Below are 27,618 nucleotides of genomic sequence, written 5' to 3' on the forward strand. Positions count from 1 at the left end.
TCATCAGGTGAAGGGATCAGGCTGTCTCGAGGACAGCGCTGGAGTGGAACACAGCCACGCTCAGACCGCGACCTTTAAGCTGTGTGCGAGGAAACAAGGTGCCTAATTCCTTTGTCAAGGCACCTTGTTTCCTCGGACACAGCTTAAAGGTCGCGGTCTGAGCGTGGCTGTGTTCCACTCCAGCGCTGTCCTCGAGACAGCCTGATCCCTTCACCTGATGAAGGCCGCTTGTGTTGTAGCCGAAACGTCGTGATTTTTGTTGTTTTATTTTTTACCTACATGACTTTACCGAATAGAACCAAAGAGTAAGGACACGCCCTGCTGGTGAGACGCAGTGAAGTCGAAACTGGGCCAGGGTTTACTCGTCTCAACAGCCGCTGCTTGGAAGAAAACTCTGGATCTGAATAAACCGTGAGGCCGCTGGACTAAACGCGTTCTGCTTTGGATGGCAAAACGGACCCTTGATTTGGCAGCGCCAAGAGTCAGTACGGGGGGGGGGGCGGGGGTTGTGACAGCTGCCGCACAGCAGCGAACCGCGGGGGGCAGATGCGAGGCGCTATTGCTGAGGGTGGTCTCCCTTCTCTCCATTCCCTACGCCGCACTGTTAAACAATGCTGCAGTTAATCAGAAGTGGTTTTGTGTAACTGCAGTGTTCAAATCTGCACATGACGAGACATCTCATGACAATAATGAAAACGAATGCAGATGGGAACAGATTAGATACCACTCACAGCTCTCAACCTTATCCAGACAGCTAGCTCACAATAACTGAACACATAGCCTTGCCGTTTAGAACCACGGATTGCTCAAGAGTTGAGAAAATGTGGCCATCCCAACAGGCAGCAGTGCATATTGATGACCCCACTGTACCGATGAGTTCTAATAATGGTGAAACCGGTCGACGGTTGCCTCCTGATTTCACTGCTGCCTCTGGTGGGACGGCCACAATTTCTCAGCCTTTGAGCAGTCAGTGATTCTAAACAACAACGCATCCACACGTTCAGTGCTTGCGAGCTGGTGGGCTGGACAAGGCTGAGAGCTGTAGCACACGTGATGATCTTCCGTGTGTGCCATTAAATATGATGGTAGCTCTGTGATTGGACAAGGCATGACCATGTATAGGAACGAGGCGGGGGGGGGGGGAGAATGGTGGGGGCTTGAGATTGGCTGCTCCACTCTTTTTCACCCACTCTTCATGGTTAATCGGAGCACACACCCAGCATACACTGCGTATACACGAGGGGACAGCGCCGACGGCTCCGCACAGATAAATTCAACAAATTCGTAGCCATACTCGCAGCCTCTTGGCGGTGTAAAGGACCAATGCTGCATGTGCGGTTGGTCACGATGGGGGCCCCTGCGCGTTTCGTGGTCGAGCGTGGCAATCGTCGTGTTGCCAACACTTGAGAAACTCTCGGCACTTTGTTCAGAGTTTGGATCGTGACGAGGCTGGAGCGCAACAGCAGCCCGCTACTTGTTTCTCCAACGTGGCACGTGGGCTGAGTGCCCACCATGGAGCGGAATAATTTTTATGGCGAGTACAAACCGCAGGTATTTACCAGGGCGGCCTGACGGATTCGAAGCACGAACCTCTAATGTGCTACCGACGGGCTACGCCACTTCCTCGTACCCAGCGATACCAGTTCCATACCAATTTGATACCAAGCCTTGCACCGACCTGGACAGGTGCGCCTCGGGTCTGATACCGAGTCTGGTCGGTCCCTCGTCAGTCCACTTATTTTGGGTAAAACCCACAGAGCTAAGAAGCTCTTTACAAATGGCGACATAATCCCCCACAGGACCGGATGGTGGGGTGGGGAGTCGCTGGTACGTGACTTTATGCCCCCCCACCCCACAGGCCCCTCACGCCCCCCCCCCTGGCCCCCCTAACCCAGAGATGAGAGTCGCACTCGCTCGTCACTTCATTCATATATTTTCTGTTTCAGTCACAGCCGGCTTACGCGGCGAGGCCACTCGCGCGGGATGGTTTCCTCTTTCCAATAAATATTATAAAATATTTAACTTCAAGTAATAAATATTTCTTTACACTAGACAAAAAAAAGTGGGGTGGGGGCGGTGGGGAGGATTTAACACAGAGAGAGGGAGAGAGAATTAGAAAATAATACGGAGCTCTATAATAATAACTTTACATTGTGAATGCCGTACGCTGAAGCCACAGGATAATAACAGAATCCGGCCGCCAGGGCCCCAGCGGCCTCGCTGGGGGGGCCGCTGTGCTCCTGGCTCACATTCCACAGGATGTGAGCCAGGAGCACAGCGGCCCCCCCAGCGGCCTCGCTGGGGGGGCCGCTGTGCTCCTGGCTCACATTCCACAGGATGCACGGGCATTGCAAAGTAGCGAGCTATACCTTTTTTTTTAAACATTCATGGGATATCTTGATCTTTACATTAATATTATAGCTATGTACAAAAATAGATAGACAATAATTTGTTATTTGTACATAAAGAGGGGAAGGTTAATTTGTGCCACAGGTTACACTCGATCGCCGTTCGGAGCCAACCCCCTTCTTCCACGCCCCCCCCCCCTCCCCGGGGGGGGGGGTTAGGGGGCAGTGGGGGGGAGGGGGTTAAGCATCATCGCCTGGTCCCGGTGCAAAACCCCACGGTCCCCAGGTCCCCAGGTCCCGTGATCATGAAGGTACCAGGTCCAGGGCACCGCCAGGTTCGTTTTGTATCCAATCCAGCTTCTCTTGCACGGTTGGCTCCCTGGGTCCCGATTCCATCTCACGTTCCGCTCATCCAGGTTCGGCGCAAACGCCAGGTCCGGTCACGCGGTCTCCGAGAGCCGCGGCGTGGAGGATTCACCACGTCCGACCCCAACTCCACATTCCCACGCCGGGGGTTCCCAGGTCCACTTTTGGCGCCAGTCATTGGGGGCACGTGTTTCCCCCGTCTTGCCCACATGGGGGCCAGTGGTTATATCATCATCATCACCAACGTTATTAATATTATTATTAATATTTGTTATTAATATTATAGTCGCCATCGTCGCCGCCATCATGGTCGCCGATACGCGAGGGCTCGTACATCCCGGAGCGACGCGGGAAGAAGGGAGGAAGGTGAGGAGGCAGCGGCGGCGGTCATCGTCGCGTGGGCGAGAGTTTGGGAGGGCAGTCAGATGGGCTTACGGGGGGGCACCTCCGGAGGCTTGCAGCGCACCGAGTTGCTGCTCTCGCAGCGGCAGCCGGGCCGCGTGAGGCGGTCGTACCCCGCGCGGCACAGCTTGAGAGCCCCGCGCGCCGGCGGGTAGCACAGCAGGCACGGCAGGCACAGCGAGAGCGCCGCCATGCTGGCCCAGCGCAGGCCACAGCGCGACTGGCTGCAGCCGGCGCACGGCTTGTCGGCCCACGAGTCGCTCGAGTCGCCGTCGCCGTAGTCCGAGCAGTGGTAGAAGAGCGCCTTGACGCAGCACAGGCACGTGCACGACTCGAGCAGCGCGTCCGCCGAGCACAGGCAGCGCTTCTCGCACAGCCAGCACGCGGGCAGCGCGCGCGGAGCCACGCACTCGCCGCACTTGCAGCGCCCGCACCGCTCGCAGATGCACGCGTGCTGGCCCCACTCGGGGCACGGCTCCTTGCCGCCACCGCCCTCCTCGCCCGCCTTGCACTTCTGGTCGCCCCCGTCCTTGCCGTGCCGCTGCTGGTGCCCATGACGGTGTTGGCGCTGCTCCCGTTTCGGCTCGGTCGTCCCGCGGGCCGGCGCAGCGGCTCGCGGCTGACTGCGCACGACGATTCCCTCCCAGGGGGGCCCCTGCCGGTGCTGCGCTCCCCCGCCGCCCCCCAGCAGGCGCCGCTCCGAGCCGGCGCTGCCCGCGCTGGTCCGCGACGCGGTGCTGCCGCCGCTGGCCGAGCGACTGGGCACGGGGGGCGGCTGCTGGGCGCCGCCACCGCCGCGGGGTGGCGGCGCGGCCTTGTGCGCGGCGGCACCCTGCGGCGTCTCGCCGCTCGGCAGCCGCTCGTGCGTACGCTCCTTGTGCTGCTGCGGCGACGAGGAGGAGACGGCGCCCCCGCCGCCCCCCCAGTGGGGGGGCTTGTTGGAGCGCACGACGGTGGGCGGCTCCGAGTAGTCGTTGTTGGCACGGATAGCCTTGATCTGGTCGAGCGAGAGGACGAGCGAGTGCGGCGACGCGGCGAGCGGCTCATCGGGCGCTTGCTGCTGCAGGAGGCGCGGGTGGCGCACGATCGTGCGGCCCCCGCCGGTGCCGCCGCCCCCGTCGCTCTGACGCCAAACGCGGGAATCCATGTGCGGTTAAGGCATCCAAATACCTGGGGGGGACAACACGAGGGTAGTGGGGGAGGCAGATGGCGTCATCATCGGGGCACACACCACGCTCGCAAACCCCATTCACAAAACGCTCTCCCGCGCCGCATGGCAGCTAGCTAACAGCACTCACGCCAACGGGGGGAGGGGGGGTGTAATGGGCCAGCAGGGATGCAATCGCTGCTTGTTTGCACAGGTTTCGCGGTTCGAGGCCGGCGGGCCGCCCTGGTTAACACTGAACATTAATCAGAAAGGCAGTCGTACTCAAAACAAGAATAATACAACTCAACACGTCCGCCATTAACACCTCAGTGTGCCGCATTAAAAGCACATATAATCGGCCGACGGTTTGGCCAATGAACTTTCTTCATAGCACACTGGTCATAGCACACTGATCATAGCACACTGGTCATAGCACACTGATCAGATACTGCGGCTGTGCGTCGACCGAGAGCACGCTCGGTGCTGTGCGTGTTTAGAGATTCCGTGACACCGTTGGGAGGAGAGAGTCGGCCATTGGGTACCCGCTAAAATTCACCAAAGTTGAAAGAATTACGCACAGTTTGCTCAACCGGGAAACTCTCAGCGATCCTGACCATAAAAACCTGGCAGGACCCTCCTGAAAATGCGTCTCGAGACTCGGCGAGGCTTGCCTGGGTAATCGTGGGCCATGCAGACTGCTGCAAATTGTACCGTGAGCAATGCCAACACCACTACACACGGGTACCTAGCCCACGCTGCTCACCTTTACAAACTGCACCAGATAATCAAAGCCCTAGTCAACCTAGATAATTATCGAACTCGGGTTGTGTGCTAATCACTGCACCACCGAGCGCTTCCTCCACAAACTCACAAAAATCCCCCGTGTAGCCTTAACAGACTGGTGGGGCGAGTGCTGTTAGCGAGCACCTATGAAGGCCGGCACGGTACACGAGGGGGTGGGTGGCCAGAACTACGCCCGGCCGCCTTTGTCTCCCTAGTGGCGATGTTTACACACCGTACCTGGCATTCATTTGAGACCGAGTCGACCTAGACGAGGCCCAGGCCGGATTCAGATAATCGTCACTGGTGTTGACCGTGAGTGGGAATTGAATCTGGGTCGCCGAGTTCGTGGAGCAGCGCGCTAACCGCTGCACGACTGCGAAAGAAGTTCATCATACAGACCGACCCACACAGACGTGCACACACACCCAGAGAACAGCGAACCCGCGCACCGGAGCAGAGCCACCATCACTTCCAGCACTCGTCCTCCTCCCCTGGGCCCCTGGCAGAGAGTGCGCTCTCCTCTCTCTCTCTCTCCCTGCTCTCTTGTCTCCACTCTCTCTCCCCACTCTCCACCTCAAGTGGCAGAGTCGCGCCGCGCTCGCCCGCGTATGGCGCCGCGAGCCCCCGCGCCCTGCGCCCCGGGAACGCGACTCCCTCCACGGGGCGAGGCGGCGGCGGCGGCGGCGCGTAATGCATCCTCGCTTGCGTGCAGAGAGCCCCACTCTCCCCCCCCCCCCTGTTCCCCCAACTCCCTCCCTCCTCCATCCCCTGCACCCTCCCACCCACCCACTCACCCACTCACCACCGCCCCCCCGCACACCCGACATACCAAGCACAACAAAGGCGGAGGCTGAGCAGCAGCGGAGAAACCCGATGAACGGCATTGCAGCGCAGCGGCGGCCCGTGAAGCAGGGAGAGATGGGCAGGGAGAGCGCGGGGTTTGCGCCCAGCAAAGCACCCAGCAGCACGCATATGATGATGATAGCGATGATGCCCCGAGCGTGACACCCGGCAGAGACGAACGGCGCTCGATCTGCGTGATACTCATCCAGGGACACTACACCCAGCACGAGCCCGAGGCTCGTGGTCATGGCCCAACGCACCCGCGCCCTTCAAAGCGCCCAGCGTTGCTGGGCGCTTTTGCTACCGAGCAGCGTGGGGGACACCACTTCCAGGGTGGATTACATCAGCCAGTAAAGCTCGCGGCTCGACTGAGCGAATCCACGCGCTGGACGGAGACCCCTCAATACCGGGACCCCTCGCCATCCATTCGCATCGGGAACCCGATAAAACTCTTTATTTTACCAGGTAAGGTCCACTGAGCAACATAGCTATTTTTAAGAAGCGACCTGGTCAGAAATGATAGCTTAACTCAGTGGCCTATCATGTGGAAATGCTTAGCAGCCAAATACTCTAAACGCGTGTTGCTAAATGTGGAGGGAAAAACCGGAGGACCCGGTGAAAAATCCACGTGACCACGGGGAGAGAGAAACGCAAACCCCAAATATACAGCAGGCGTCAGGGTCGGATGTTGAACTTATTTCGCACTGTATGTCGCCAACCGTGCTAATCAGAATTAACATCTCGCCACCCAATTATGGACCCCTAAAGATAGGGACCCATAAAGATTGGGACCCCTCGACACCCGGACCCCTCGACACCCGGACCCCTCGACACCCGGACCCCTCGACACCCAGTGGACGTGAGAGTGGTAAAGACTGAGAATGGGGAGCGCAGCGCTAACGAGGACGCGACGCGGCGATCCCGCAGAACCCCGTCCGAATCCCACGTGCCCCCCACGGGCCCGCCGCGGGCCCCCCGCGCCGACGCCCCAGGCTGTGCGGGACTCACTTAGACATCAGGACGCGACGTCGGGCGGCGGTCGGGAGAAGCGCTGCGCTCCATGCGCGGCCGTGGGGAGATGGGGGGGGGGGGTCTCCTCGACTCCGCGCCGAGAGTCGCCAACTCCGCGAGCGAGGCAACGGCAGCAGCGGCGGTGGTGGTGGAGGCGGTGCTGATGAACGCGGCTCCGCGGCGGACGGAGGGAGGGGGGTTTGCGGATTCGAGTATCCCCGTTCTCCGCGGCGCACGCGGGGTTCGATTCGGAATAAGAACGCACGCCGCGCGTACTCCACGCGGGCACAGGCACGCACTGGCGCAGTCGGCACACGCACAGGCGTCGTGGTACACGCGAGGACTCGCACGGGCACGCGCTGCGCGGCTCGCTCTCCGCTCGCACTCCGCCTCCCCTCGCTCCGTGCGAGTCCCGCGCTGACGTCACGCGCGCCCGTAACCCGATCCCGCGTTTGTTATCCGCCAGCTACATCGCATCCGGTCGCCGCTCATTGGCCCGGGTTTGTTGCCCCCCCCTGCCCCCACAATCCCCCCACCCCCACCCACCCCTTTCCTCCACGCCCCTCCCCCCAGGCTCCCCTACCGCGCTCATCCCCCGTTCCCCCCCACCTCTCACCGCCGGACCCCTCCCCCCACGCCGCCCCTCGCCTCTCACCCTCCCCCCCCGAAGCCTCCCTTTCATTCCCAGCCCCGGCCCCCACCCCACCGAACCCCCACCCCACGCAACTCGCTTCCTCCCCTCTCCTCCCCCAACCCCCTCCCCAACATCCTCAACACACCACCCCCACCCCTCCCGTCCCCCATCAGGCGCTCGTTTGCGCATGCGCGCTTTCGTTTCCGGAATGTATCGCGGGCGCCCGGGCATCAAACGCGACCGGATGCATCTCCTCACCCCGCGCCACTACAAAGCGCCGCGCCCCCCACCCTCCCCCACGGCCCCCCCCACCCAGCCCACTCTTCCACCCCGGCCACCGCTTTCATGTCGCCCTGACGCCCGGAGCCGCACAGGCCCCGTGGCATTCGTAGCCGCGCACGGAGAAGGGAGAGTGGAGAGCGCGGAGAGAGAAGGGAGAGCGCAAGGCGGCGCGTGGGGGGCCTTGCTCCCAGGGACGGGCGAATGCGGTTATCGGGGTGGTCATCAGCAGCAGCGCGAACTCGGTGATCGGTCACGGTCAACTCAATTGTCCACCACCCCGCGTAAACCTCAGTATCAGCCGCACTGCGGCAGTCATAACTTGCGTGAGAATCCAGACCATTCTGGATTATTGAATATATTTGTGTGGTGCTATCGATGCGAGTTTCATGCTCTGCTTTCCTCCATACACACGCACAAAGCCACACGCTCCACAATGCGTGCGGCCAAACATCCAAATGTAGCGGGATTCTCCCTAAAAACAAGGATCGAGACGTAGTGAGGCCGTCCTGGGCCACGCTATCCAAATCGCTTCTATGAATTGGCCGACGCTTTGGGCATTGGCCCTTCTTTGGAGTAGTGCGATTGACTGACAAAGTTCCACAAGTAAAACCCTGGACGCGTGACCTGTGCCACGGACGTGAGAATTGAGGGAGCTCGGGGCTGGTAGCTCCTTTAGAATCCCGATCTCTGGCGCTCGGAGCTCTGTTACTATGGTTCTTTATTTCAATATTATCCGGAGAAATCCTCACTGAGTCTCAAGATTCGTTTTCTGGAGGGTCCTGCCAAGTGTTCGCAGTACGGTGAGACGTTTTGTTTAAAAGCCAGCAAACTTTGGCCGTGACACCGACTCACAATGGCCTACTCTTCCGAGAATGACGTCACGGGATCTTTAACGTCCACGATGAAACGGGGTGCGCGGTCGTTTCACGATTAATGAGTCACGGCTCCCGTCTCCGCCTCTCCGAGGAGAACGCTGTGCCAGCGGGCGCCCACCTCATCATCATGAGCCGTGCTCAATCCACTGCTAGACAAAGGTCTCCCTCCCCAAGATGCAAATGTTCTCCTGTTGATACGAAGAACAAAATGACCCCTCGAGTCACCGCGTCCCGGCCGTGACCACGCGGGGGCCCAGCTGGAGCGCGTTGTAGACGTTCGCGGTTCGCAGTATTACCCAGCGGCCGCCTTGGATAATACTGCGAGTAGGTGTCATAACTATAACAATACTTGCCGTCTGCTTCACTTACAGTGTCAGATGACTCAATTGGGAATATACAATCGGGATTATACGCACACAGCGATCATCATGTTCCCCGACTGTCAGACTGAGGCCCCAGGTCACTCTTGCTCATACAACTCCTGTCCTCGTGTGTGGGGCTCTCACCTGGTTGCACAAAATCAACTTGAAGCTGAACGTATTCTCTAATCAGAGCTGGTAGAATTGTCCCTTGGCCCTGAGTGAGCTCCTGGCTGTAAAGGGACTATAACTTGAGTCCGCCCAGGAGACAAAGCAATGAAATCCACTCGTGTGTGGTTACGTGGTGGACGATTACATCCGAAGAGGTGGCCTTTATCCATCAGTGGATTGACCATGGCCAATGATGCCGACGACCCTACTTTAACTGGCTTATTCGGATCCCTTTGATAATTTCGCTTGAATCAATATAAAATATCTCTAATTAAATCTCCCACTGAAATCTGCATCTATTTAATCTGTAGGTGGATCACGTAGAGATGTTGTGAAACTCTCTTCTCATGGGCGTCGAGAAGAAGCCGTACCCTGGTTTGCCAGGAGAGGACGGGACAGCAAAATGTGGACTCCACCTGTTCCATCTGTAGAGGATAGAGTGTTGTCCCCTGGCATGTGTGGGTTTTCTCCAGGCGCTCTGGTTTCCTCTCCCATGTGTAAACGCTCATTAATTGACCGATAACACCTAAATATATAGAGGACCGCAGAGCTCGGGACTGCTGGGACGCTATGGTCAAGCTATCCTCACGACCGACGCGTGCAAAAATGTATCTTCATCCAACAGTAGATTGACAACGGGGCTATGTATTGCATTACAGAAGCGGCTTTGGTCCGATAGCTATCAGGCAAACACGCATTTGAATCACAATGACAGAGTGCACATGGAACGGGCGCTTCCATTCCCATAGCGCGGGGCGCCCGTCACGCAGGGAGGCGCCGCTGCCACACAGGAACAGCCTGCGGTGGTGTCGCAGCAGGGGGCGGTGCTGTTGCTGCTGCTGTAATCCCAATTTGAGTCGTCTGCGCTGTAATTTTCCCAATTTGATCGATTGGCCTGCTCCTTTAGAATGCCTTCACTGGCTATTTAACGTCCACTGTGCAGTGGAGCAGTGCATGTTATGGTTAAATCCGCACCACGATACGAACCAGGGCGTCCTTCAAGATTCGAGCCGTGAATCTCTGCAACACGCGACGACAGAAAAACATCACCGCCCCGAAGCATGCCCCCGGTGCTGTGGGCTACGGAGAAGGATCTATTACCCGAAACGTCGCCTATTATGTGTACAGTATATAACTAGTAACTCATTTGAAAGCAACGACGTGTTATTGACGACTGTGTTGAGCCTTCATTGTGCTGCCCGCCGTCTTGGGGGGAAGGGGGGGGGGGTAGCAGCAGGCATTTCGGCGGTGGAGGAGGCCTCTCTGTCGTGAGCTGTTCCCCACTCTGAGTCAGTCGATGTTTTCCGCCGGCCCCTCAGCGCCCCCCACTTCCCGCTACGCATGAATGTTTCTATTCTGAGGCAGCGGGCGGCTGCTGGTGACGATCGTGCGGAGGAGCTATTTCAGGCGAGAGTCCCCCCCCCCCTCTCCCGCTTCCTTCAGTCCGGACCCCGCCGCAAACCGCACTGACGCAGAATCATGAGGATCCTACGGAACGTGGAGAGGTAACAGTGCCCCGCAGTTATTTGTGACGAGTTGGGAAAATACTACGAGTGTCCAATTAACCCAGCACAGACCGGTCGCCCATTCCGCTAACGAGCCTCTGGCTTTCTGTGCGTGGAGACTTCCATACGAGGGTGGTGGCGGAGGTGGGGGGGTTGAATTTATCTGCAGGCCGTCGTAAATATTGATGTATTCATTAATTCATTCAGGAAAGAGACTCTGAGTCTCGAGAGTGTTTTAGAATGAAATGAGAACATATAAATGAGAAAGAACCAAGAATATGAATTCCTGCAATCACGAAAGTTTTAAGTCGAAAAATAAATTTATATTTTAGTTAACTCGACCGTTGGGAAACTTTGTGGAGAGAAAGCACCGCTAATTCCGACGCAAAGCGGAACAATCCCGCGCTCAGGCAGTCGCTAAAGTCCCCCCCCCCCGACACCACCCGTCGTCATTGAGCTTCGTGTAGGGGGAGCGGTGGCGCAGTGGTTAGCACACCGAGCTACAGGATCCCAGAAACACTGCGGTCGGTCCATGGCCCAGGACTGACATCACAGAAGCCAAAACCTGCACTTCTCCTCGGCCGACGTCCCATATAAATGAGAAGACAAATTACCTATTTCTTACATATGTCCCAACACGTTATATTAATAAATAAATAAAATTACACATCCTAGCAGCCACACGGCTCTTCTAGGAGTGCATTCCCGCCGAATACACCTGTGTTGAAGCACGCTTGACTCAGCCAATGAGACACTGAATGTCGAAAACAGTCCAGAGTATTGCTCGTGTTGAACCAATGCTGCTGAAGTGATGCACTCTCAGAAGAAATGCCGTGTGGCTGGTTGGCGGATATGGGCACGGGTTGGTATTGTCTGCCAACTTAGTTCGTTCCCGCACCTCCCTTGAACGACGCAGGCGTTTAGATTTAAAGCCCCCCTCCTCTCCTGTCAATCCCCTGCTGGATGGATGGACGCTTTCTCACTCCCGTGTCGGTCACGAGGGCTGTTTGACCATACTTCACCACGCTGGGCCAGTATGGACCCGTGGCATGGGACGTCGGCCGAGGACCGGTGCAGGTTTTTGCTTCTGTGATGTCAGCCCTGGGCTGTGCACCGACCACAGTGTTTCTGGGATCCTGTAGCTCGGTGTGCTGACCACTGCGCCACCGCTCCCCCTACACGAAGCTCAATGACGACGGGTGGTGTCGGGGGGGGGGGGGGGGGGGGGACTTTAGCGACTGCTAATGAGCGGCGCTTTCTCTCCACAAAGTTTCCCAATGGTCGAGTTCTCTAAAATGTAAGTTTATTTTTTTACTTCAAACTTTCGTGACTGCAGGAATTAATATTCTTGGTTATTTCGGTAAAGTCACGTAGATTGAAAATAAAATAATAAAATTAAATAAAAATGAAAGCAAAAAAACCACGACGTTTCGATCGCAACACAAGCGGTCTTCATCCACCTGATGAAGCGGTCTTCATCCACCTGATGAAGCGGTCTTCATCCGCTTGTGTTGCGATCGAAACACTAGCAAAAGAACCAAGAATATGTAAGTTTATATTTGGCCATAGCCCCATTCAAGACTCTAACCACTGTCCCCCTCTCCCCCACACAAACATGCACAGGACCAGATTCGGAACACGTAAACATATTTTTTTAAACAGAAACAAAAGCATAAAAAGCGTGCCGTCTAATTTCATGGGCCAGATTAAATTTCTGGATATTTGAATTATATTCACACGGAATGGGGCGGGCGTAGTGCCCCCCTGCTCCCCCTCTCCCCGCCCCCCACCGTCCGTGTCGGTCGTCAGAATGAAATTCATTCTCTCGCCGTTCCCGGGGGGCAGCAAGGCTGATGGGCGGTGTCCCGGGCCTCACGGAACCCTCAATGAGTTGAGCGCCACGCGAGGCCGCGGAGGGGAGGGGGGGGGCGCTGACGTCAGCAGCGGAAACGCCATTCAGCAAAATCACGCGTGGCGCGCGCCCGCGTCCCCACGAGCACGGGAGACGCCGCGGTATCGGCTCGCCGACGGACGCGAGCCGGGGCTCCAGTGCGGCTGTAGTCACCCTGAGCCCGACCGCTCTCATCGGACTACCGAGCGTCGTGTGACTCCTGAGGGCACGGCCGCTGTGGTCGACGGGGCTGGAGAGAAGCGGGGAGTGTGGGGAGGGGGGAGCTGGGTAGGTTGGGTGTCGGATTTGGGGCAGATTTATCCAAACGGAAGAAGCCAAATTGCGCATTACGGCACTTTGCACACACGCACATAATGGCCAACGCGGTGACATCGTCAGCGCGGGCGGATTAGGCAGGAAAGGGGCAATTACCGAGCCACCGCGGACCGCCCGTGGGGGGTGGGAGGAGTGGGGGGGCGTCCCGGGCCGGGCTCGACTGCGTGGTTAACGCGTAGGTGAGACCCCCCCTGCTCCCTACTGCGCGCTCAGCCATAGGTGTGGGGGTGCCACGCGGTCACCTCACCCCAGTCCTGACACCTATTACCTATAGCACCCCCCTGCTCCTGCTAACCCATGCACGACACGCATTATTGGATGACGGGCTCTCCGTGGCATGGAGGTCGTTTGACCATATTTCACCACGACGCTGGTTAGTATGCCGGATTGGGTGAATACGAGGAGCACAGATAATCTGTCTCCGCTGGTGTTAGCCGCGGCCGGCTTAATAGCGCAATTTACCAACCACTGCGCCACCGCTCCAGCCACTCATATCACAAGAGGCGAATAATAATTGTCAATGAAATGTTCTTTACATCTTCTGGACAAATCATACCATGCCTGTCACGTTGTACGCACACATGGCATTCCCAGGCAGGTCTACTCCACAGGCTCAACCCCTGCTTAACTTCCGAGATCTGAAGAGGCAAATCTGGCGCATTCAGAGGGAGTTGTCTGCAGTGACCAAGATGGTGATGGTGAGTGCATGTCCACTCGTGTGGCCAACGAAGTCACGCGATTTTATTTAAATTGGCACCGTCAGTGACCTCAAGGTGCAAATTCTCCATCAAAAAATCACGAAGATCGAAAACATTGAGATGTCATCGTGGCCAAGGTTGTTGCTGCCACCACTACCACCACTACCACGACCTCCTCGCTAACTCAGCACTCTGCTCTCTCCCAGACCCCGCAGCTGCTGCGCAGACGAACCGCGGCGACTTCCAAGATCGGCCCGACAGGGTGCCAGCATCATCTTCCCTTAGATTCACATCGAGGCCAACATATTCACACAGAGACCCATAGTTTAACACGTAGAGACCCATAGACCTACAGAAACCGACAGACACATATAGAGTGCCACAGACTCACACCGAGACTCATACATCTGCCCTGACAGTCTGGATACCCTCGGTGGAGAAGGTGAAGCATTTCGTTCGGCTGGGGCTCACGGAATTCTCTCGTCCAGTAATTTTCCCTTTAGCCCCAAAAAATCCCCAGCACTGAATTCACGACTCCACGTCCATGCGCGACAGAGCACGGAGCGATCCCGCGCCGTCAGCATTTCCCCCCGGGTCCGCACAGAGACGAGTACTCCCACGCCCGCCCCCTATGGCCTTACAGACTGTTGGGACAAGTCAGCGAGCGCCTATTCACTCCGGAACTGTGCACGAGGGAATGGCGTGGCCAGAGCCACACCCAATCGCCTTTGACTTCCAATGGCTACCGCTCACGCACCGCCCCAGGTTACATCTCGATTGACATCGAGTCGACCGGGCCTAACCCCACGCACCCACACATCTATACCCACAGATACGCACGTGTAGGCCCACACGCGCACGCCTGCCCACGCACACATATATGGCCCACGCACGCGTGTGTGTGATTGCCGCTTTGGCGCAGGGCCCTTTAACTCAGGGACGACTCCGAGTTGGAGCCGAGCACGAGGCTCGAGCTGAATCCCCCGGGGGCCACCATGTTTCATGACATCCATGAGATGTATTTACAAACCAGATTAGTTGGGGCATCTAGAGTCGAGATGCACACACGCGCGGGCGCGCTACCTCCGTGTGTCAACGCCACTCGCCCTGCGCTCACGCGGGGCGCCCACCCGGGCTTCTCTGCGCCACCACCTTAAGACGCCCGGCGTCACCACGGCTGCGTTACCTGCAGCAGGGCGGCGAGGAGGTCCCGGGTTGCGAGGAGGTCCCAGGTTGCAGGGCGCGTGGTGCTGGGGCCGGGTGTCCTCCTCCGCCTTTGACAGCGGTAGCCTCACTTGGCGAGCCAAGCGCCCCCGGTCTGCACTCAGCAAACTCCCCGTGTGGCCCTGCTGGGTGCCGCGGTTTGCAGAATCGCACGCGTGGGGTGACGATGCTGCTGCTAGTGATGATTATGTTAGTGATGATGTTTGCGTTGATGGCGAGTAGGAGCAGATATTCCACGCGTATTGGGGATGGCGGCTCGCGAGGCCGGGCCGGGAGGAGGTGGCGGCTCCTCCTGCTCGCATGCGCCTCACGCGGCTCGGCACGTCCTCCCGTGCGCGACTCCGTCTCCCCGTTGTGGCGTGGCTCCCTCGACGGGGGGAGACTAAAAATAACCCCCGAGCTCCGCGGACCCCACCCACAACTCCCCCCCAGCCTCCTCCCCCCTTCCCTTTATTTCTCCCTCCCTCCCCCTTCCTCTCTCGCCTCCCTGTCTCCCTCCCCCCAACTCCCACCACCCCCGCCCTCATTCCCCGGGCGGAGGATGCGAGCCGGGACATCCTTGAGTATGGGAGCTATTCTAGCCACGGAATCCGCGCAATAAAAACTTCCTCCGACCTCCGCAGCCCCCCCCCCCCACCACGCTTACTCATCACAAGAGCCGATCTCACGATCTCACGCCGATCGCCATCATCGTCAACAACCGCCGCGTCGTCAAAGGAAGGGCACCCGTGTACTTACGCACTGTATGTATCTATTTACGTACAGTATACATAATTATTAGAATAAAACAGAGGACACGTCCCATCTGCCACACGGCCCCCTGGGAGTTTAGTTGTTTTCTACGGCGCTGGTGTAACGCGAGCAACACCCTGGATCGTTTTCGCCGTTCGGTGAGCACATCAGCAGTCAGGCTTGCTTGAGCCAAAGCATCATAATCAGAATATGTTTTTAGACTGTAGGATGAATCCGATGAGCTATGAAGCTATTTTTCACAGATGTCCAGTAGGAGCACGGGGTCAGCAAGCGCACACTGGTAACCTGCCAGAGGTTTATTGGCGAGGGCCTCTCTGTTAGACACGGATCCTAGTAAGACGGGGAGATGTATGACACAGCACACAGAATAAGCATATGCCGCGTGTAACCAACAGCTATACTAGCACACATCGTGTTAACAACACAGCCACACGCACGAGTAAACAGCTGATGTTCATGACCTACAGCCCCGCGTTGCGCATTTCAACTATCCCTGAAACCAGGCTCTCGTCGGCGGTCCCAGCGGGACCTCGAGGGGTTTCACCTGGGCCTGCCTTGCACGGACGGTTATCTGATCATTGGCGTGGACATTTCTGTGACTGACATTAATTTGTGTTATATCGTTCCCAAAAATATGATCCTGGCTATGGGCGTCGAGGCTACCACTTGTATCTCTCACAACGCCCACGGAAGCGGATGCCACAGAGCTACCTCTAAGATCTCCCTCACGTGACCTATGGTCCGTACACAGTAGCACACTCTGGACACTCGTGCAAAAACGAGATTTGTTTAATTTCAAGGGATTTCATTCGGACTGGTGGATCGCGCAAATGTTGTGATATTCCCCTTCCTATGGAGAAGTCGATACAGCACACATGTGGACTAATCGCCAACGTAAACACTCATTTAATGGCGGATAACGCATTCATATCTCGAGGACCGCAGAACTTAGGAAATTGTTGGTAGCGTCGGTGACACCGCGCGGCTGTTGCAGTTTGCCCGAACAACGACGCTATATATATAACTATTATAGACACCCATAAGGACTCATAGAGATCCATACATATCCACAGTGACCCATAGAGACTCGTAGGGACCGATGGGGACTTGTGTAAAAACACTCATTATTTGACTGAACGTATCTTAATTAACATCGCATCAGAAAGATTGGGAAGTTGTTGGTCCCACTTGCTCACCTCCTGATTGCTGCTGCCTTGCCGCTCGTCTGCGGCTCCTCAGCCATTGTGAGAGATGCGGTTTGCATGAACGAAGAGGAAGACGCTCGAGATGACACTGCACATCGTCAGGATTGTTCAATATTTTACTGACAAACAGGCGGCTTAAGGACTCTCCCCGAGTGGCGCTTCACGTGGAGGGGGAGAGGGGCGACTCGGGGAGTTTTATGAATGAGACCGCGGGCGCTCGGATCCGGGTTTCATTTCCCTGGTGCTGTTGTTTATTTGGGCAACATCGTCGAGTCAGCACAAATGTTAATTACGAACCCCGCTGAGCAAAGACGCTAGGGGGGGGATGGGGGGGGGCGTCGCGTGAGCCGCCCGTTCGCCTCCGCGCCACGTGCGTAATCACAGCGGCACGACGACGATTATATGATGGTCATGATGACGATTACGATTATTATACTACACGTATAAAATTAAAATCGATAAGCTGCTTCCTTCACATATCCGTCTGTCCACGTAAACGTGTTTATTCTTACACATCCCATCAGCCGCACGGCCTTCCTTCTGGAGTGCGTAATTTCAGACAAAGCCTGACAGCTTAAGAGACACTGACTGTCGAAACGGATTAAGAGTTTTGTTTGTGTCCCATTCTAGTTTTGCATACGGCAGCTATATTCCAGTGTCGGGGTCTGCTAGCCACTACGAGAGGGCTTCAGGAGAGCGTTTGTGTCATTTTGCTTTTCCTCCTCCTGTGTTGAATGAGCGCAGACCACAGTGGTTTATTGCGTGGTCCATAGTTTTGGTTGTATGAATACACTCGCACTACCGGGGATTGTCTAATGTATCTATATATGTACTGTATTTCTATGGGTCTCTATGTATCTCTCGGTGTGTCTATGGAGCTACTGTACAAGCCATGCTCACTATCGCACCGGCTTGTGCTTCTCATTTGCTTCGTGTTGAATCCATGGAGTTGCCCATCTCCCAAAACGAATAGCGCGTGTGGCTGACGGGATGTGTACAACAATATGTATTTCTTGATTTAAAGCTTTCGTGACTGCAGTAATTCATATTCTTAGTTTTTTCGGTAAAGTCACGTTGAAGAGAAACAACAAAATAATAAAATATATATATAACAATAAAAAATTCTCACGACGTTTCGACCATAACTCAAACGGTCATCTTCAGGTGTGTTGGTTTGCATAAATTTATTTGTAAACGGCGCATTTATTTATTTATATATAAAAAAAGACGTTAGCGTCACGCGCAGCGATTTGGCAGTTTACCCAGGACTAGTCCATCTATATTTTGAAAAGAGGAGGGGGGAGACGAAATTTTATAATGTATGCTGTCTGAAAGCCAATGTAAGCGTGAACAATCAGAGTGTGATTGTGACGCTAACGTCTTTTTTATATATAAATAAATAAATGCGCCGTTTAAAAATAAATTTATGCAAACCAACACACCTGAAGATGACCGTTTGAGTTATGGTCGAAACGTGGTGAGAATTTTTTTATTGTTTTATATATATTTTATTATTTTGTTGTTTCTCTTCAACGTGACTTTACCGAAAAAACTAAGAATATAATATGTATTTCTGTTGATGATGACGGTGATGGCGATAGTGATGATGACGGTGGTCGTATTCGGGCGAGGGGGCAGCTGGAACGAGTTCGGAAAGCCCCGCGCCCCCCGCGGCGTGTGAATGGACAGGTGTCACAACAGGGACGCCCTCCCTTCGTGAGTGGGGGGGGGGGGTGATTGGTGGTGTGGGGGGAAGCGAGGGGGGGGGGTTGTAATTACACAGAGGGCGGGCCGGAAGGAGACCGCAGTGGCGACAGCCCCGCAGTAATTACAGCCGGCGGCTGTGTTTGCACAGGAGCAGCCCGCGGCTGTACCTTTGCCCTGTGCTCGCAGAGCCGAGAGGAGAGCGGCGAGAGAGACACGCAGATGGGCGAGAACGGTGAAGACGCACGGAGAGGGGGGGGGAGAGATGCACACACATAGGGGAGAGAGGAACGCAGGCGGTGGGGAGCGTCGAGACGCAGGGAGATGGGAGATATGTGCACACAGGGGAAAGGGGAGAGACGGGGGCGAGCGCGACTGGAGAATCTTCACAGCAGAGCCGCGCAACTCCCTCCTCCCAGCCTCAACTTCGCCCCCCTCCGTCGCCTCCTCCCGCGCCATGAATATCACATTGACACCTTGGTCAGACATCCTGTTTGCCGCGGGGGGAGGGGCGTGGGTGGGGGTAGGGGGGCATTGTGCGTGGCGTCCAAGGTGGGGGGAGCCGTGGCGGGGGGGGGTCGGCGGGGCCCCCGTGCTGGGCCATTGTGAGAGTTAAACGCTTTTACGAGCGCCGTTTCCACCGCGCGCACATCCGCCCAGGAGATTGTGCCGGGCCCGCGACCGCGGTGTGGTGTTAAAGCGGAAAAGCAGCGGCGGCGGCACGGAAGAGCGGAGGAGCGCAGTGTCGGGTTCCGCATGGTGGCTACTGTGGAACAGCCGTTTTCGGGTCAGCGACAGCTGGATAGGGGAGGGGGGAGGTAGGGGGCGCTACCCCCCCCCCCCCCCAGCCCGGCCAGAGGGAACAGGGCTCGCCGCTCCGTCCATCATCCATCACCCCACCGCCTTGATCACGCGCGCAACACAACAACGAATCTGTGGTGAAATATGGTCGAATGACCACCTAGACCCGCACGGTGTGGAAAGGCCGCCTCATCCAGCAGTGGACCGCGAGACCAGGCGGCTTCCAACACCTTGCACGAGGCCCTCGCGCTCACCACACAACGCGGCGAGGGGATAAGGAGCCCAGGTCACATATCACTCTCGTCGGGACTAACGGATGTGGCATCACTTAAGCGGTCCCAATTTCTCCATGTGGCAAATGACAGTGGCCTGTGTGATAGACACGTGAAATGAGTGGGGTCATCAGGGGATTGACTCTCATGAGCCGTGTAAATAAATCGGCACGACTAAAGTTTCGCTACCGTAGGTGGTACCGAGTCTGCTGTGGCCCCTGAACTGTGATCTGGCTCGACGGAGCGAGCGGCTCACGGTCACGAGGGCGCGACTTCAAATGCTCACTCTCATAGAGACCGTGAGAGGGGGCCACTCGGAGGCGTCATGAGGAGGAGGAACCACAGACGAGCGGGGAAGGCAGCAGCAGCAGCCACGCGGTGAGCAGTCGGCGCTGCTAGCATTTTCCCAAGCTCTGCGGTTCTCTATGTATCATTGTCTTGGGTATTTTGTGGGCGGGGGGGGGGGGGGGGCTAAGAGATGAGAAGAGCGGAGGGGATCCCGCTCCCCGCACGAGTTCATTAGCAAATTAGAATTGTCGTTGTTGGCCACATGCCCCAAACGCCAAGCGACCAGAAACAAACAGCAACAATGAACGGTGCGAGTGGTGAGTGGAACGCTTTTATTGAATTTAACGAGGTTATTATAATTCAGCACAGCATTCCTTCCTCTGGGCTCGATAAAATGCCCTCCTCTACTTTGTGGGGAAGTCAACAGTGGTTGTCTCATTGATGTATTCGTCCCTGCCGTGTGAATGTGGAATGCCTAACTTTGGCTTTACAGGGTTGTGTAGGGCCGGGAGGTAAGCACCAAAGCCTCGGTGCTCGTTTGAACACCGAATCCATCCGACACGGGCCGCTAAACGTGGAAGAGCTGCGAATCAGCGGAGTTTACATTCGGGGTGGTGGAGCGGTGGCGCAGTAGTTGTCGCACTGCGCAATGAATGCATGAGGGAGGAAGCTCGGGGGGATGGGGGGAGAGGGGCAGTAGGGGATGAGCGATGCCATCGTTAGGCCGCATTCAATGCGGGACAATGCTCAATGGGTAACGCACCGCTCATTACATTACGGCCAATTATTCGCCCAGTTAAGTGAGGACGCTTCCTGTTGAGGGGAGGGGTGTGTGGTCGCGGGCGGGGGAGATGTGGTGGGGGTGGGATTTGCTACTCTCAGCTGCTCACCATCCCCTATCTCGCGAGCTCTCCGAGCTGTCAGCGCTCGATCCGAACTGTTAAGAGCGCTCAAGCGGCCGCAGAGGCGATGCGTGGTCACGGTGTAGAGCGGTGACGCAGTGGTTAGCACGCTGCGCTACGAACCCGGCGACCCCAGTTGGATTATCTGAGCCGGTCCTGGGTTTCCCCTAAGTCGACTCAGCCTCCAATGAGTATCTTGTGCGATGTGTAAACATTGCCTCTAGGGAGACAAAGGCGGCCGCGCATGGTGCTGGCCACCCTCCCCGTGATGTTCCCCTTTAGGCCTCTTTCTGTGCTCGCTCACAGCATTTGGTCCAACAGTCTGTTAAGGCCATTCGGGGGGTGTTGTCTTTGCCGAGAGCATTGGCCAAACCTGTGATAGCCCGACTCAACGAGTTAACAGCCCCGAGTGAAGAGAGAGGGGCAGCCCTGCAAGTTTTCCTCACGTCACTTCTGGCAGAAAGATCTCCACAAAAACGCTTGAATCCCTCTCGGCGAGAGGTTACTTGGCCGACTCTTCCAGACGTCTTGGAAGAGGTGGGAGTGCCCACACTTCATCCCACCACACACCCTCTGGTGTCTGCCAGCAGCGGAGTGATCAGGCCGCTTGCAGGGCTGCGCCCCTACCTTTACACAGCGAGGTTGTGGACGGGGGTGATCGAGAAGAAGCAAGAATCGTCTCGTCCGTGTGTAACCGCGGATGGTGTAGTGGAGACAAATTGCTCCCGCAGGACAGGCGTCCAAACTCATTCTCGTGGCGTGGTCCGCGTCAGCCGAATTCCCCCCGCTCCCGGTATCGGTCCTGACTACCCCCTCGGCGCTCCCACAGGCCCCCTTTCTCCACACCCACCCCACCACCTCCCCACTCTACCCACCCCCCCCCCCCCCCCGTGGGGTGAGTGTAGTGCGCGTCTCGCCGTGGAGCGCGCCGCCGCTTGTGTAACATTCTGGCATCACAGGAGGCATTACGGGCCGGTCCGTTCCGACCCGTGCTACCCCCCCCCCCGCACACCGCACCCCCACTCTCTCTAGTCTCCCCCCCCCAAAGGTCTGAACGCACCCCCCCCCCAATCGCAACCCCGCGGGGGCAGCAGAGGTCGCAGTTGTCGTCGCGCGCGCGGAAACGCATGGAGCATTCGTTAAAGGGGGTGGGGGGGCTACCACCCCTCATAAGCCATATGTCATGCCCCCACCACCCACTCGATCCCATTGATGCCCCCCGCCGTCGATCTGTTAACTCTCTCGCTACCCTGAACAATGCGAAGCTTCCCACGCACGCGCCCTTGTGAGCGGAGCTCGGTCCGAGGAGAACCGGCCGGGACGGAGCACGGCGCGAACGCCGGGGTGAGTTGGGTAGTGTGGAGGAGGGAGTGTGAGCTCCTGCTCCCTCTCCTCCACCCCCCTGCCCCCCCTCCACCATGCCGTTCCCGTGACGCCAAACTCTCGCTTTACGTAACAGCTCCGCGTTGCGAAATGACTTTACAAAAGCGCACATTGAGAGCGGCCGAGGGGACCTGCACCACGCTCCGCCAAGGGCCGGCCAAGTGCGCGGCCATCTGTGCAGCGCCAGGTAAATGTTCCACGAAACCACTTTGAAGTAGGGGGAGCCGGAGGGTAGGAGTGGGGGGTGAGCCACCCCCGTCTCAAACACAACCCACCGCACTACCGCGACGCATTGATATCTGACCCAGGTAGCCTTTGCAACAGAGCCACTGATGTTTCATATGCGTCTTCCACGGTCGATATTTCATCTCCTGGTTAAATAAAGGATGCAGCCTTGACGCAGCTCCGCTGTGAATGAGCGAGGCAGCGTCACTCTGGAATAATAATCACCATCGTCATCATCAACGTGCCCTTTTAAAGAGGGAAGCTGCGCTGAGTCCCGATACGTTGTTTTGTTCAGGAGGGTCCAGCCACGGCCGATTGTTGACCCACCTCCGCTCAAGGCCCTTGTGGTTTTTTTGTGAGTGAAAAGGAGGGGGGGGGGGGGCGTAATCCTAAAACCGCAGCACGAATGGATTTATCTGGCCGTCGCCAACATGTTTATTTATTTATTCATTCATAAGGAATTATAAATGAGAAAACAATTAGCCTCTTTCCCATATCTGTCCCTCTACGTAAAGCAATATCTAAGTGTGTTTTAACACATCCCATCAGCCACACGGGCTGAGGTATAGTGAATGAGTGAATGAGGGCTTCGCGTGGAAAGGACCCAGAGACGACGAGGGCCGACATTCAAAACCTCGCACAGATATATTTAATAATCTATTGCTGCATTGTCAACCCACGCCCACAACAATCTAATATGAAATGGGAGGCTCCCATCTCAGTGCCAACCAGGCTGAGGCCTGCTTAGCTACGAGACTTGCTGAGAGAGACGAGTTTGGTGGAGTGGGGTGGGATGGGGGAATGGGGGAGAGGAGGGGGGAATGGGGAGGGAATTGAGGAAGACGGGGTTGCCTGCTGCAAAGTCCGAGCCAGTGGTGAAAATTACACATTCCTGTGGCGAGTTCCACAACCCGCTTCCAGCCACTGTTGGCTTCCTCCAAAGCGGTACGAGTTTTTATCAACCACGAATGATGCGGTCACGTCGCCCCTCCAAATTCCCTCGCTGATTCTCCACCTCCGCATCTCCCCCCACCGATCCCCAGTCCACCCGCCCCCTCCCCGCAGGCGGTGTCTATTTACCCACTCCTCCCACGCCGTGGACCAGGGGTGATGGGGTCTCCATGGCAACGCGACCCACGCGGGGCACCGGGGCTCCCATACCCCCCCCCCCCGTAAACCCCCTGATCTCCCCCACCCCCTCATCCTCCCAGATAATGTCTCTCCTCGCCCCCATGGCGGGGCGAGGAGAGACATTCATTTCATTACGAGCGGCGCTCTCGAACGCGGCAATAAAACTCCCACAGAGGGGGATGGGGGGGGGGGCGAGGCCCCGTCGGGGGGAGCGGGATGGGAAGGAGGGCGGGGGGGCGGTGTCGGAGGGCCGCAGGGAGAGACACCTGCCGGTTTCTTGGGCATCCAAGATGAACCCTGGCACGTGAACGAAGGGGATGGGAACAGGGGTAAGGAGGGTGGTAGAGGCGGCGGAGGGGGGGGTGCGGGGGAGGCCGAGGGCCCGGGTGGAAGCCATCACGCAGGTGCGCGCACAAACTCAAGCCTGCTGAGAACCCGAGATCGGACGAGATCGACTGATGTCAGGATGATCCGGTCTCTGGATGTGGACTCGGAACACGCACAAAGACGAGGAGTCACAGGCGGGGGGGGGGGGGGGGGTGGAGATATGGGGGGGGGGGGTGATGGGGAACGGGGGGACACCTCGCCTGGGGATCTCAGGGGCCAGACGTATCGATTGCTACGCTCATCGAGCGACCTCGTTCCTGCGCGCCCCCCCCCCCACCCCAACTACTACTAAACCCCCCACTGCCGACCCCTGCTCCAAACCCCTCCCCTCCACATCTCCCCCACGCTACGGGCAGACTCGAAAAAAATGAGAACCACGCACTGGGGTGCATCCTTCAGGGTTGGGAAATGACGGAGTCGCCCGATTGTGCCCGCGATGCAGGCCGGGCTGACGCCGCCATCCACGCTCTCGCACGGGAATTAGCGGCACTGCTGCTCGTGCAGTGCCGTGCTGGTGCAGTAGAAGTGTGGCGGTGTTTGTGTGGTGGTGTTTGTGTGGCGGTGTTAGTGTGGTGGTGGTGGTGGTGTTAGTGTGGTGGTGTTGGTGTGGTGGTGGTGCGGTGGCGGTGTTAGTGTGGTGGTGGTGGTGTTAGGGTGGTGGTGGTGGTGGTGTTAGTGTGGTGGTGGTGTGGTGGTGGCGGTATTGGTATGGTGGTGGTGCTGTGGCGGTGTTAGTGTGGTGGTGGTGTTAGTGTGGTGGTGGTGTTGGTGTGGTGGTGGTGTTGGTGTGGTGGTGGCGGGGTTTGTGTGGCGGTGTTAGTGTGGTGGTGTTAGTGTGGTGGTGTTAGTGTGGTGGTGGTGTGGTGGTGGTGTTAGTGTGGTGGTGTTAGTGTGGTGGTGGTGTTAGTGTGGTGGTGTTAGGGTGGTGGTGGTGTTAGTGTGGTGGTGTTAGTGTGGTGGTGTTAATGTGGTGGTGGTGGTGGTGGTGTTAGTGTGGTGGTGTTAGTGTGGTGGTGTTAGGGTGGTGGTGGTGTTAGTGTGGTGGTGGTGGTGTTAGTGTGGTGGTGTTAGTGTGGTGGTGGTGTTATGCGCTCACACAGGGGGGACGGATGCTGCAGATGGAGCCACTCCTGATGCCGGTGATCAGATCACCACATTCGATTCAGCTACCACACGCACCAAACTCACCACACACTCACACAGTCACACCGTCACACACTCACACAGTCACACCGTCACACACTCACACAGTCACACAGTCACACACTCACACAGTCACACAGTCACACCGTCACACACTCACACCGTCACACCGTCACACACTCACACAGTCACACCGTCACACACTCACACAGTCACACCATCACACACTCACACAGTCACACACTCACACAGTCGCATCGTCACACACTCACACAGTTGCACCGTCACACCGTCACACCGTCACACACTCACATAGTCACACACTCACACCGTCACGCACTCACACACTCACACAGTCACACCGTCACACCGTCACACACTCACACAGTCACACCGTCACACCGTCACACAGTCACACCGCCACACCTTCACACAGTCACACACTCACACCGTCACACCGTCACACCGTCACACAGCCACACAGTCACACCGTCACACAGTCACACCGTCACACCGTCATACACTCACCCAGTCACACACTCACACACTCACACAGTAACACACTCACACAGTCACACCGTCACACACTCACACAGTCACACCGTCACACACACAGTCACACACCGTCACACACTCACACCGTCACACCTCACACAGTCACACCGTCACACACTCACACCGTCACACCGTCACACACTCACACCGTCACACAGTCACACAGTCACACCGTCACACACTCACACACTCACACAGTCACACAGTCACACAGTCACACCGTCACACACTCACACACTCACACCGTCACACCGTCACACCGTCACACAGTCACACAGTCACACCGTCACACCGTCACACACTCACACCGTCACACCGTCACACCGTCACACAGTCACACAGTCACACACTCACACCGTCACACACTCACACAGTCACACCGTCACACCGTCACACACTCACACAGTCACACCGTCACACACTCACACACTCACACAGTCACACCGTCACACAGTCACACAGTCACACCGTCACACCGTCACACCGTCACACAGTCACACACTCACACAGTCACACCGTCACACACTCACACACTCACACCGTCACACACTCACACACTCACGCAGTCACACCGTCACACAGTCACACAGTCACACCGTCACACCGTCACACCGTCACACCGTCACACAGTCACACACTCACACAGTCACACCGTCACACACTCACACACTCACACCGTCACACACTCACACACTCACACCATCACACACTCACACAGTCACACCGTCACACCGTCACACCGTCACACAGTCACACAGTCACACAGTCACACCGTCACACCGTCACACAGTCACACAGTCACACCGTCACACTGTCACACACTCACACAGTCACACCGTCACACACTCACACACTCACACAGTCACACCGTCACACAGTCACACCGTCACACCGTCACACCGTCACACAGTCACACACTCACACAGTCACACCGTCACACACTCACACACTCACACCGTCACACACTCACACACTCACACAGTCACACCGTCACACAGTCACACAGTCACACCGTCACACACTCACACACTCACACCGTCACACAGTCACACCGTCACACACTCACACACTCACACCGTCACACCGTCACACCGTCACACAGTCACACACTCACACAGTCACACCGTCACACACTCACACACTCACACCGTCACACACTCACACACTCACACAGTCACACCGTCACACAGTCACACAGTCACACCGTCACACACTCACACACTCACACCGTCACACAGTCACACCGTCACACACTCACACACTCACACCGTCACACCGTCACACCGTCACACACTCACACACTCACACCGTCACACAGTCACACAGTCACACAGTCACACCGTCACACCGTCACACACTCACACACTCACACCGTCACACAGTCACACCGTCACACAGTCACACAGTCACACCGTCACACACTCACACACTCACACCGTCACACACTCACACCGTCACACCATCACACACTCACACACTCACACCGTCACACCGTCACACCGTCACACACTCACACACTCACACAGTCACACCGTCACACACTCACACACTCACACACTCACACACTCACACCGTCACACAGTCACACCGTCACACACACACACACTCACACACTCACACCGTCACACACTCACACCGTCACACACACACACACTCACACACTCACACACTCACACAGTCACACCGTCACACCGTCACACACTCACACCGTCACACACTCACACCGTCACACACACACACACTCACACACTCACACACTCACACACTCACACCGTCACACAGTCACACAGTCACACCGTCACACCGTCACACACTCACACACTCACACAGTCACACAGTCACACACTCACACAGTCACACCGTCACACCGTCACACCGTCACACACACACAGTCACACAGTCACACCGTCACACACACACACACTCACACAGTCACACCGTCACACCGTCACACCGTCACACACACACAGTCACACCGTCACACCGTCACACAC

The 27,618-nt window shown here is 56.9% G+C and overlaps 1 protein-coding gene across 4 annotated transcripts; it reads right to left on the reverse strand.

Moving 5' to 3' along the window:
• Nucleotides 1-1,917: 1,917 nt before the first annotated feature.
• On the reverse strand, nt 1,918-15,289 carry LOC116943040 (uncharacterized). 4 transcript variants are annotated; one of them, XM_032955651.2, is made up of 2 exons: nt 14,838-15,289; nt 1,918-4,286 (listed from the first exon to the last, which is right to left on the reverse strand). In XM_032955651.2, the coding sequence occupies exon 2, from the start codon at nt 4,261-4,263 to the stop codon at nt 3,136-3,138; it is 1,128 nt and encodes a 375-aa protein (XP_032811542.2). In that variant the 5' UTR covers nt 4,264-4,286; nt 14,838-15,289; the 3' UTR covers nt 1,918-3,135. The 4 variants fall into 4 exon arrangements, with proteins under 4 accessions (XP_032811542.2, XP_032811541.2, XP_032811543.2 ...); XM_032955650.2 differs by lacking the exon at nt 14,838-15,289 and adding an exon at nt 6,898-7,376; XM_032955652.2 differs by lacking the exon at nt 14,838-15,289 and adding an exon at nt 5,496-5,743.
• Nucleotides 15,290-27,618: the final 12,329 nt, after the last annotated feature.

Source organism: Petromyzon marinus, chromosome 16 (genome assembly GCF_048934315.1).
Source record: "Petromyzon marinus isolate PM22_M1 ecotype Great Lakes invasive population chromosome 16, UKy_Petmar_22M1.pri1.0, whole genome shotgun sequence".
In the NCBI taxonomy this organism is placed as follows: domain Eukaryota; kingdom Metazoa; phylum Chordata; class Hyperoartia; order Petromyzontiformes; family Petromyzontidae; genus Petromyzon; species Petromyzon marinus.

Bases quoted from the DNA above. Each gene is read 5' to 3' on its own strand.
- LOC116943040 (XM_032955651.2), bottom strand. From the start codon at position 4,263: ATGGATTCCCGCGTTTGGCGTCAGAGCGACGGGGGCGGCGGCACCGGC.